Source organism: Passer montanus, unplaced genomic scaffold (assembly GCF_014805655.1).
Source record: "Passer montanus isolate IOZ18808 unplaced genomic scaffold, ASM1480565v1 scaffold11, whole genome shotgun sequence".
Taxonomy (NCBI): domain Eukaryota; kingdom Metazoa; phylum Chordata; class Aves; order Passeriformes; family Passeridae; genus Passer; species Passer montanus.
In genome coordinates, this window is record NW_024357613.1 from 1,174,973 (window position 1) to 1,187,702 (window position 12,730).

General features: G+C 42.4%; 1 protein-coding gene across 4 annotated transcripts in view; it reads left to right on the top strand.

The window, feature by feature from the left end:
- Positions 1 to 12,730, top strand: part of FYN (FYN proto-oncogene, Src family tyrosine kinase) — a 78,462-nt gene that overhangs the window by 33,499 nt on the left and 32,233 nt on the right. For all 4 annotated transcript variants that reach the window (XM_039728414.1, XM_039728384.1, XM_039728405.1 and 1 more), the window contains 4 exons: positions 3,286 to 3,543; positions 4,085 to 4,181; positions 8,277 to 8,375; positions 9,464 to 9,567. In XM_039728414.1, coding sequence (XP_039584348.1) covers positions 3,297 to 3,543; positions 4,085 to 4,181; positions 8,277 to 8,375; positions 9,464 to 9,567 — 547 coding nt within the window. In that variant the 5' untranslated portion in view covers positions 3,286 to 3,296. The remainder of the gene's footprint in view (positions 1 to 3,285; positions 3,544 to 4,084; positions 4,182 to 8,276; positions 8,376 to 9,463; positions 9,568 to 12,730) is intronic.

Below are 12,730 nucleotides of genomic sequence, written 5' to 3' on the forward strand. Positions count from 1 at the left end.
TCCTTATCAATGTGTAAATGAAATATGTAGGGTTGTCTTGTCAGCAGTTGTAAATTTATATGTGAAATATTCCCGGATTTCAGTGGGGATTTTTTTTTTCCCTGCTCAGCTGAACATTTGTGAATGAGCAACAAGAAAAGCACTTTCCCTCCCACTGGTCTCACAGATTTCATGTTTCCTATCTCTTTTTTTTATTTAATTTTTTTCTCTACTTTCTTCATGAAAGCACATGGGAAAAAAAAAGAGGAGAAACAGAGCTGGGAGGAGAAAGGGAGGAGGTGATAGAGTTTCACAGGGATCTAAGTCTGCAAGCCAACAAAAAGGCTGTGAAATCCTTCTTGAAACAGTAAATCCTGCATATCACTTAGTTGCTTTGAGGTGAATAAGCCCACGTTGCAGCTTTTAAGCAGGCTGATTTAATGGCTTACTCTTGCCTGCTCAGGTGGTCAGCACCTCTCCGCCCTTGCTGTTGAGCTGGGATCTCTCTGGCATCTCCCACGCAGCATTTGCTCTCTGCACATCACAGCCACGCTTGCACAGAGGTGTAGCAGGGTCCAGGCAGTGAGTCCCAGACTCATCCCTTCTGTCCAAAGCCCTCTGGGCTCTCTCCATGCCAAGAGCAGGGAGATGAGCCATCACCCCACAGGGCTCTTGCCTTCCGTGTGGTCCTGCTTCACTCCCTGGTCCTGCTTCACTCCTTGGCAGAGCTCAAAGAGGCTCTGAGAGGAGCCAGGAAAACCTCGGTTCTGAGTGACATCTCCAAACAAAAGGTCTCCAGAGCCAGACTGTCCTGCTGTTGAAATGGTAAAAGCAGTAGTCATGGTTCCACAAGCAGCTTTTCACAGCTGGTATGAAGCTGGCCAGGGCACCTCTGCACCTCTCGTGGTCCCTGAGGGCTCACCTGGTGTCACTGCTGGTCCTGGGGATGCACAATACTCCTCCAGCTCCAGCCCAGCTTCCAGGGCGAGCAGAGGCGGGAGGTGAGCATGGCTACTGCAGCAGTAACAGCAGCAGTGTTTTGCAGCCTCCAGGCTGCAAACCCCTTTCCCTCAACCAGTTGTTGCTGTAGTTTCTTGAGGGATCCCAGCTCATGCCACCCATGCAGCAAGTGAAGAGCCAGGAGTCCATTTTTCTGTTCTCCTCAAAAGATTTAAACATTTTGGTGAGAGAGCCCTGCTGAGTCAGTGTGGTGTCTTAAAGGGAATAAAGAAATGCAAACAGGGCAGTTTTAAGTCAGGCTAAGAGCAAGAGAAGGTAGACACATGCTAACTGCAGGCAATACAACTCCAGGAAATAAATAAAGATAAAATTACAGCATAACAGAATCATTTAGGTTGAAAAAGACCTCTGAGATCACAGCATCCAGCCTGTGATCACCACAATGTCAACCAGACCATGGCACTGAGGGCTGTGTCCAGTCTTAAACCCAGTCTGGCTGGGTCTGATCCTGTGTGTGCCTTGTGATTGCACTCACGATGAGCTGTTCCATAACCTTCCTGGGCACCAAGGGCAGACTGACAGGCCTGTATTTTCCCAGATCCTCCTTCTGGTCCTTCTTGTGGATGGGTGTCACACTGGGCAAACAAAATGATGCTTGTTTTTCTGAACTGACATGTGGAATAACTGGAAGTATCTACAAATTGTAGAAAATACCCTTCAACAGAAGTGTTTTTCTTTTTAATTAGGCAGGTGAGATGTGGAAAGCAGGTATCCAGGCTGTACACTGTCACGTAAAAACAGGGAGCTGCTGCATAATTTTTCAAGCATTAGCACTGGTGAAACATTCTTTTTTTCTGAATCCCATGAGCTTGTCAAAACCAATTTCCTGTGTTGATGTTGGGGTAAGGCATAGAAAATAGCCAGCCTGGCAGCTACAGAAAATTACTAAATTTTAAAAAGCATAGACTTTACATTTACCCAAAGTGACAGATATTGGTCTGAAACGTGAAAAGAAATGTGGGGCAAAAAAAAACAAAACAAAAAAAAAAGTACTTCACTATATTTTTTTTCCATTCTCTGTATTTTCTCCCTGCCTATTGATATGATCTGGGAAAAGTATGTCTATTAAGCTAATTTTTTAGGGTTTTTTCTGCCACTTCTCTTCCAACCCCACTGTTCAGAGTATGTTGTTTTTGCGTCAGGTTGTATTTAAGAGTCACTGTACTGGTTCAGATCAAGGATGCATCCAGACAAGTATCTGATTCTCCAGGTTCATCCCACCCAACTCCAGAAACTCGGGTTTTGTGTCTAGGTTCAACTTGGGCCACTAGGAAAGAGTTCAGTAACACCACCACATGGATTAGAGAAAGTTACGTCTGGCAGATGAAAGGCAACACCAGGTAACAGGGCTGACCTTGCAGGGCTGCTTCTGAGATGTGGCAAATCACCCTCTGTCTCCCTCCACACATCTAGAATACAGAGAGATTAACCCAGGCTGGTAGTGCCCCATGAGGGTGCTGAACAAGAGCTCTTACTTACTTTTAAAACTTGGAGAAACCTTTTTGAAGCTGCAATTTTTGAAACCCTCTCAGTTTCATCCTGTGCAGAATCTGTACTTGGAGTTGCTCTGCATTTGATGTGTTAATTCTTCTGGGACTTTCTCTAGTTTCTTAACTTGTGTACCTTTACCAGCCCCACCTTCTGTTACCAGTGGTTTTAGCCTTCAATTTGGTACTGCTTGAAAAGGAGCTTCCTTTTTTTTTTCAGCTGCACCCTCTGATAGCTCCCTCCCACTTTCCTGCTGTAATAATTCTTGGCTTACTGTGGCTGCTTTTCTGCCTGCCATGCAGAGCTCCAGCAATGGAAGAAGGGTTTTGTCTTGGGGTGAATTCCACTCATGTGTAGTTGGCAAGGTCAATTATGAACCACAAGCTAAGAGCCTCATTCTGTGTTCTGAGGGCAGTCTTGAGCACCTCCAGCTGCACTTTTTTGGCTGAGTCCTTCTCCTGCCAGTTGCATCCTCCTGGCAAAGTGTGAGCAAGGTGTGTTTCCTCCTCTTGGTCCCTCTGTGCAAAATGTTGCCTGTCAGGGATGGACAAAGATCTGCCACTACCCTAAGAGCAGGCAGGACCCCCTTCCCCAGCCTCGGTGGAAAATTCCTGAGGGGAAGATTTTGTGTGAGCTTTTTTCCAACATGTTGCTGTTTATATTAAAACCACTGCAGTTTTTTTTCCAAAGTACTTAACTTTTGAGCAGTGAATTAATTTGAGCCTCATCATGTGTGCATTTGGAGGAGATCTGGTGAGCATCAACATATGAGCACCTATCCTTTCCTTCCTCTCCTAGGATTTTAGATAATGGGCTGTGTGCAATGTAAGGATAAAGAAGCAACAAAACTGACTGATGAGAGGGATGGCAGTTTAACTCAAAGCTCAGGCTACCGCTATGGGACAGATCCTACACCTCAGCACTATCCTAGCTTTGGTGTGACTTCAATCCCAAACTACAACAACTTCCATGCCACAGGAGGCCAAGGATTGACCGTGTTTGGTGGAGTCAACTCCTCCTCTCATACAGGGACGCTGCGTACAAGAGGAGGAACAGGTGAGCTTGAACATCTTATTTTAGTGCTCCTAGTGTCAATCATGCATCTACAGCAGAGGCCTGCCTGCCTCAGCATGTTGCTTTTAGGAAGAGCTATTTCATGAAATAGTGTGAAGAATTGAAGTAGGGTGGAGATGGGTCTTCACCCCTACCTTTGCTAATTTGCAGGTTCACTTGGGGCTGAGAAATTATTTGTGCATGCCAAATTTGGCTAACTGCCTCATCCCTCTATCAGGTTGTGCAAAGTGTGGGCTGAGCCACCTCAAGTAGTTAAATACTTGGCATGGCTATGTTTAAACTGTCTCTTCACCTCCCTTTGCCTGCTTGGGATCCTGTGAGTGTACAGAGTGAAGGAGGTGGAGTGCCCACTGGCTGCATAACACCAGAGAGATGAGAGTAGTTCAGAAAGTTGGAGGGTTCAGTTTGGTTTGCTCCTCAGCAAGTGGAGCAGCTTACCTGTGGCTTATCCACATCATCTCTTGAGGTTCCTTTCCCTCCTGTCTTTTGTGATGGAGTATAACCCACTTATTTTTTTCTTTAGGTGTAACTCTTTTTGTGGCGCTTTATGACTATGAAGCACGAACAGAAGATGACTTGAGTTTTCACAAAGGAGAAAAATTCCAGATACTTAACAGCTCGTAAGTTTTAGGCTTGGGAATCTACATTTTAATAGTTTCAAGCTTACAATGTTTACAGTAATGTTTGCTTATGTTATTAGTGAAATCTCATGTTGGATATTCAATTATGGAGGGGATTTACTCTATGCTTACTCGTCCTTGCATTTTGTGCACTTTTGCAAAGTGCTGTATTGTTGGGGGAGAAAACTTCAACCACACACAGCTTTACTTTAAAAAAAGTGGTATGGAGGGGATTTACTCTATGCTTACTTACTCGTCCTTGCATTTTGTAAAGTGCTGTATTGTTGGGGGAGAAAACTTCAACCACACACAGCTTTACTTTAAAAAAAGTGTTAGATTGTGTGATTTATTGCTTACATTTTACAGTAACGCCACATACAGAACTGAGACTACCACCTCTGTACTTTATCAGTAGCTACAAAGGTTCTGCAAGGCATGTACTAACACTTTTTCCCATCTGCTGCAAGTATCCCTACACAGAAATGAGCTAAAAGCTGATTCACAGAAGAGTTGTTATCCAGATGTATGTGCCAAGTTTAAAAGCATTTTTGTCCTTTTATAAAGGTAGGTGATGCAGTCAGAACTTCCTAGGTTCTGCTGCATCTGACATGAAAACCACATTTCCATCCTGGAAATCATCAACTTAAAATTAATTTTATCAACTGCCCATAGAAAAAAAAAATCCCTTAGCAATTTAAAAATAACTTCTAAAACTCACTGTGCTACTGACCTATATCTGAATATCTTGTAATTCTTGGCTAAAAGCATAAAGTGGCAGGCTCTGTTTTATGTTCAGTACTGCTATCATGTAGAGGTAAAAATGGGTTAACAACCAAGTATGTCACTTTCTAAAGGCTTCGTGATAGTGGTCTTCTCTTTTTTTTCTTATAATATGTGCCAATGAGGCGAATTCACCCCTGGTGCAACTCCTCTTAATTTTAATATAGCAACTGCAGGGTTGGAATTGGCTTAATGTGCATTGAAGTTTTTAAAAAATCAGGTAATTCTGGGGAATATTTCATGAAGCCAAAGAGCTTTGATGTAGATGAAAGCACAGAAACTTCAGTTACAATTTGTAGAGAGAGCATTAGTTTAAAACCTTTCTGCTTCTAAATTAGAGGTTGGAAACAAACCCTTTTAAAACCTATGATCCATTTTTGTTCATGTTGCCTTGTGCTTTCCTAACCTTGCACAAACTATGCCATAACTTGAAACAAGAAGTTCCACACATTATAAATACCTTGTACATGCCAGCTGGTGGAATCTGGCAGTGCTCACCAAGACTTACAGAGCTGTGATCCTTGGAGCTGGTGAGACAGAGATTCCCCTTCGTGTCGGTGGCTGCAGTATACATGCATTTTGATGCAGGTAATTACTGCCTGGAAGAAGAGTTTCTAAGCAAGGAAAAAAGACCAAGCATTCATTGATTTTCCTGTAGGATCATAGAAGCTCAGTTCCCATTGCAGTTAGGTGTATTTGCTTATAAACATGGCCCTAACCACACCCCTGGAGTAGTGACAGCCAGACTGGGAATCTCCAGAAAGCTGCTTTTCTGTAAGAATGCTTCCTCTCTTCACTTACATCAGGAATTACATAAAATAAGCCTATTTTGAAGCACCTGCCAATGCTGCTTGCCAATATGTGCAAAAAAGTAGTTTGTCTGGAATTTTTGGAGGGGTTTGGATTTGGATTTTGCTTTAGCTTCCAACGAACAAAATTTGATTTGTGCTTTGGAGTAAACATTCAGCACAACACCTGAAATGACATACAGGGGCTATCCCTGTTATTTGAACCCAGGAATTTTACTAAAGGCAGTCTGGGTGAAAGAGGTACCTGCAAAGCAGAGCCTGACTTTGGGGCTTTGAAACACTGGGCCATCCCCAGCATTCCCACCACCACACCCTGTCTGGCCCCATTGACCTGCTGCCTCCTACCTCAGCTGCAGGTCTGAAATTAAGAGCTGTGAAAAAAGCCTGCATTCCTCCTCCTTTCTGGTAGTGCTTTGAGAGATTTAAGCTTCTCTGTCAAAGCAGAGGGTGTTGTTCCTGACGTTGGGATCGTCCACAGGACTGCTTTTTTCCTCCCTAGATACGACAAAATACCTCCATCTAGTGGACACTCTGCACAGTAAGGAGAAGAGATGGAATGGTACAATTTATCAAGCTCAGTGTGGCATAATGCCTCAGAAATATTCTACAGCAGCATATGGGTTAGCACTTCACTGGCAATACTAGAGACACAAACAAAAAGGGCCATTTGCCTGACATACTAATGCACACAGGGTGTATTAAAACAGTGTCAGCTGCCAGCCTCTGCAAAAACTATTTGCACTTCATGTTTCTTGAACTGTAAAATTGGAAGCGTCTCCTTTTTGACTAATCACAGCTGTTTTCTAGTTGTTTTCCACAGAGCTCCTGCTCCTTTAAACTGTTAAATAAAGTGAAGTTGAAAATTTAAAGAATTCACCTTGACACAACCTTTCCTTCCAGTAACAGCTTAGACAGCATGTTTTCTGTAATTGTTTGCTTCCAGAAGACGCTGAATTCTCCAGTCACATTTTATAATAGTGTTTTATTTAGTGAACAAGTCTCTGGTTTACAGAGAGGGGAACTGAGAAAGAGTTTCTGAGCAGTCCAGAAATAGAAAAGAGAATGCTTATTAGTAGTGGCAGGAGTTAAACACTAGTGAATCTGGTGCTGAGAGTGAAAGAAATTGCTACATCCCAAATCATTGCATCTTGCAAAAAGCTGAGAAATAAACTTCTTTTAAAGCTGCACAGCCTGCAGCAACGTGCATTTTCTGAAAGGCAGTACCATGTCCCACTGTCTGCACCAGTGAAAGACAAAAATTCATACTAAGCCTACAGAATGCTGTCTTAGGATGGTCCTGCATGAACCTCTTCACATTTAAATGTTGTAGAAGAAGAGCTTTTTGCAAGTATTTGAAAATGCAGCCTAGTCCTGTGCTACCTCCTCCAGGTGGCCAGCAGAGGGAATCTAGACAATGAAGTGTGATCCTTAAGGGCCATCTAAAATGCCATATTGATAGATGCCTTTTCGATATCTTTGGGTTGCAGATTAACTGTGCTCATAGAAGTTTAAAATTAGCAGTGAATGTGACACTGTGTTGTGGTTTAACCTCCAAGAACAACTCAGCCCTACACAGCCACTCATTCACTTTTCCCGTGGTAGGACCAGGGAGAGAATCAGAAGGGTAAAAATGAGAAAAATCATGAGTTGAGGTAAAGGCAGTTTAACAGGTAAAGCAAAAGTCATGCACAGAAGCCAAGCAAAATGAGGAATTCTCATTCATGGCTTCCCATAGGCAGGCAGGTGTTCAGCCATCTCCAGGAGAGCAGGCTTCCATCCTGCCTAACCATGACTTGGGAAGGTAAACGCCATCACTCCAAACATTCCCCCCTTGTCCTTCTTCTCCCCCAGCTCTGCATGCTGAGCGTGCTACCATATGTTGTGGAATAGCCCTGTGGTCAGCTGGAGTCAGCTGTGTCCCCTCACACAGATCCCTGCACACCCCCACCCCCTCTCTGCTCGGGGGAGAGGCTGAAAAAGCCTTGACACTGTGGGAATGCTGCTTGGCAGTAATGAAAACATCCCTGTGTTATCAGCACTGTTTCCAGCACGAATCCAAAACACACTCCCATATCAGCTACTTTGAGGAAAATTAACTCATTCCCAGCCAAAATCAGAGCACATTATTCAATATGGCAATTTTCCTATAAGCTTTCTCAAGGGTCCATGTTAGAATAATCGCTATGGATACAGTTTTCAATATTCTAGTCCAAATTCAGCCCTCACCAAACCTGATTACACTGGGCTGTTTTGCCTCTTCATGCCATTATGCTGCATCAGAAAGGCTACAGGTCTAATCACTGCTGCAATAATTCCAGATGTAAAGAAATATGTACATTATTTGGGTGTGGATGCAAGCAGCTCTCTCGGAAGCACGCCGGTGACAGAGACGAGTTGCTGTGGCTTCTTACGGCCGCGCAGTTTTGGGTGCTGTTAACAAAGTCTGATCATTGTCTCTGCAGCTGTGTCCTGCTCTCACTTCTCCTCCTCACCTCTGTTTCCACAGGGAAGGAGACTGGTGGGAGGCCCGTTCCTTGACAACAGGCGAAACTGGTTACATTCCCAGTAATTATGTGGCTCCAGTCGATTCCATCCAAGCAGAGGAGTATGTTTTCTTTTTCTGTTCTAAAGACCCATTAGTGCTGTATTAGAAGGAGGTGTGAGGAGTTGCTTTTGATTGATAGCAGCGATTTTTCAAATGACTTACGTTATATTTATATCAGTTCTTAACTGCACTGATAAATAATTAGGTAATTAGTAACAAAAGAAGCACGAGCTCAATGCTTTTTCAATGTCAAAACAAAGGAAGAAAACCTAAAGGAACACAGGTCTGCTTCCTTTTTTCAGTTGTCAGCTAATTCCAAGCTTTAACCAAAAGGTGCCCTTGCTTTTTCTGAACCAACTTGTAAAAATATTTTGAGTTAATTAGTGTGCAAACTGTCCATTAAAGAGGACACGTTGTATCAACAAATAAAAATCCTAGGATAGGTAGCATGCCCACAATGCATACACAAAGCTCTAATGAGAACCCATGTATGAAAGAAAAGGAGTGATGTGTGTATTCACGTTATTTCCAGTATAAAAGATACAGTGGAGGAGCTTATAGAGCCGAGCAGGTACTACTGGAGTCTGCACTTCAGGTTGTCCTTGGTTGATTGTGAAACAACACCAAAATGTTGCTGCAGGAAGGAAAAAAGGCTGTAAAAGCCTCTGAAAGCCTCATATAGAATCTCATCAAGGTTGAATATCATCCTTCTACTGAGATTTTATAGCTGTGCTGCAACAAAAATATTGAGTACTAGTAAATCACTGTGTAGGTCAAATATTTATAGCAACATCTGTACAAATACTGCTCTTTGGCAGTGACAGTTTTCAGCCCTTTTCCCTCTGCATACCCTCCACCCACCACATCTTGGTGTCTGTTTGTCCAAGTCTGGCCTTTGTTGGAGGGCACCAGGCATTCTCAGCACCTGCTGATTACAGGCTTAATGCAAAGAGCTACTGCCCAGCACAGGGAACACCTACTGTGTGGTTTGTCACATTGGCTTTCCAGCATGATAAAAGACAGTGTGGAAAAAATGGTCAACTGTAAGCACAGTTTCCACTCAAAATCCTCTCAGTGTCTGGGCTTTGTGACACTATTTAGTGTTGCTACATCACATTTTGTCTTACTGTTTGTGGTATTTCCCTAAGGTGGTACTTTGGCAAGCTTGGCCGAAAGGATGCCGAGAGGCAGCTGCTGTCATTTGGAAACCCCAGAGGTACCTTCTTGATCCGGGAGAGCGAAACTACCAAAGGTAGGATGGGCATTCTGACTGTGCATGAGAAGATAGTACAGGAAAAATTGTGCTGAGTGTGTGAAATACTGTTTTCAGTGTATTTGTGTTAGGGAATTGGATGTCTGGATATCCAGGTCATAGGGTGTGTGTTCAAAGTAGAGAACAGCCAAAGTACAGCTCACGCTCAGCCCATGGTATCTGCAGTGCAAGCCACATGGTGTGATCCTTTGAAATGCTGGCTCCTTGGGGGAAAAAAAAAAGGAGAAAAAAATTATGCAGCAGTTTTAAATTCACATATTAACAGGGAAAAGACTTGAATATACTTCTAATTAATATATTCATAAAGTATTCAACTATCCATTCTGTTGAAGTCAAGTGGAAGGGTGTATTTTCCTCCTTCCCTTTAAAAATATTGGAGGAGATCCAGTTTTCTTGGCGGGTGCTATTTTTGCTTTTACGTTTTGCTCACAAGGCCTGTCAACATCTTCTTCAAAAGCTTCACATGTATGAAAAGATCTTTCTAATTCATACAACTATTGAGCAGAAAACTTGCAACTAACTAAAAACAAACCTGGCCATTTCTCAATTAAACAACAATCCAAAACAAAAGCTGTGGGAGGCATAAGTCACTAGAATTAATTCCATACAAGTTCTGTAGTCTAATGATGGTTCACATAATTAAAGCACTGACTTATCAGTGCTTTGATCAGAGCACACTATCAGCTAGGCTTAGCATGCAAAATGTCATGGCTAGTGAAGGAGTTTAAAGAAGAGAAGCAGTATTTGCACTCCTCTCTCCCTGACCTATCTTCAGATGCTGCATTCAGTCATCTAAAATTGTAAGCTTTGCATCATTGCCTCCTGAAGTCACTGGATTCTTCCTTTGCTGCCTATGACTCTGAAGACTGTTTTTGATGCAAAATCTGAATAGACTGCAGACAGTTTCTTGTGACCCCACAGCTTCACCATGCTTCCATAGAAGTGAGGCATTCTCACCAGGAGCAAGACAGGCTCAAACTTGCTCTTTTTCTGCAAATAGACTCCACCTGTTTTTTTTCACCAACAGTTGCTCGGATGTGTGTGAGGAGCAGGACTTCATCCCACTCTGTGCCAATTTTAAAAACTCACTCATATATGCAGCCATGGATCCTAAAAACAAACACGATGCTGTTTCTCTAAACCACATTATCAGTTTTGTCTGGCTTCCCCAGTTTTTATACAGTGATAGAGGATGTGTTTTGCAGTGCTGTTTACTTAGCTAAGTCATTTTTCTAATTTCTTGTGACACCAAAGCATTGGGGAAGTGTAGAAATGCATCGTGGATGGACTTAGAGCAGCAAGTTTAATTTCTCTGCGTTCGAACTTAAGGGTCTCTATATCTTCAAGCAGAGTTTGCATCAAAGCTATAGGAAAAAAACAAACATGCATGTTTTATTGTAAAAAAATGCCTATTTCCTTTCTCGTCCTTGTGGTGCTGAAGTATGTTGTTACAACAAAACAGAGAGCTTGTTGTTCAAGAGAGAAAAAAAACAGTTGGGTGGGCTCAAGTGGTGTGTTCTGCCATAAGTCTACTGAAAATGCCCTATCCCAACTAGCCATTGTGGGCTTAAGGCAGGAATTGTTTTGTGACCTAGAATTGTCCCTTCTGCTTTAAATTATAACAATAATAAAATTAATCAGGATCCTTTTAGAAGTATCATCCTGGATGATTTCAGCATGAATTTAACTTCCCTTGATCATAGTTGCCTTATCTTGTTACTTTCAAAATAAATCATATGGAGCTGTCTTTTCATTTTTTAAATGCCTGACTACCCAGGTGCTTCATCAGCTCTTGTCTGTATAATCCTTCACCTGGTTTTAATCTCCACCTTTCAAGACTGTCTGGTTTTAGTTGTTTGGCTTTTTTAAAAAATCATTAGCATGATATATTGTAATGTCGTATTTCTATCCCACAATTTCATTATTTCTATCTCTTGTATTTAAATTTATCATCAGAGAATAATGAATAGTATAGATAACCAACAGCCTAAATAAATGAATAATGAAATACGTCTTGGTTCTTGTTTATGTCCAGGTTTGAACTAAAGCTCCAGTCCTGCAACTTGATCTGAGGTCAGTGGGGGTCCACAGAGGGCCACCCACACAGCTCTGATTGCAGACCTGGAACCACAGATTGTTTACATTTCCCTAAAGAATCTAAAATAGTGAGCAGATAGGCAGGGAGCGTGACTAAAGAAAATACAGCTGCTGCCAGTGGATCAAAACTCAAAAATGCAGAGGTGGAGAAGACTGCCTGGAAAATTCTGAGAGGAGGCTGACAATGTACAGCCCAGAGTGGTGTACAAAGCATGCACAAGATATGCTTGCAAATCACCAAAAAGCTTTGAACTAGTTGAGACAAATGTACTGACTCAGGGAGAGCCTCTTCAGAAAACTGTCCTAAACAAACAGTATTTGTCTACACTTAGAAATCATAGAATCACAGCAAGGCTGCAGTTGGAAGGGACATTTAAGATCATCTAGCTCCAACCCCACCAAAATAAATACATTAAACTATTTTTTTTTAAGGAAAAAAAAAGAGACATAAAACAACCCATGACACTCCTTTAAGGGTGCCTCCCGTTCAAATAAACCAAAATCATCTGTTTTAAGAGCTGGCTCTTTTCCTCCTATATAGGGGACAAACAACAGGGAATTTGAGAAGTCCTTAGAGTCAGGGTGGAGAGGTTTTGCTCACTGCATCTCCCTCAGGGATGAGCCACCCACCACTGTAACCTGTTGTTGGTTGATGTGGTCAAGAAAGCTTCTTCCTGAGGATACATCCAAGAAAGACATCTTACACTGGGACCACCTTTCATGTCACACAAAACTTCGCTGGTGGTTTTCCTTTTCTGCCCTTAGCTGACATGGTTACCAGTGAAAGCAGCAGAGGCTCCAGAAGGAGGCCCTTCCTGAGCTCTGTGAAGCTGACTGTTTCCTCTTCTCCTTTTAATGCCTAAATTCCCTTGAGTAAACACAATATTTGTCTGAACCATGAGAAGAACTTGTCTTCTTTGCTGCCTTTGAAAAGGGCCATGTTTTCTTTCAGATGCTGTTACACTGTAAAAAAGTGGCTTTGCTTTTGACACCGTAGAGAACCAGCACATGTCACTGGATATAAAATAGGATTGTCCCCCAGAGT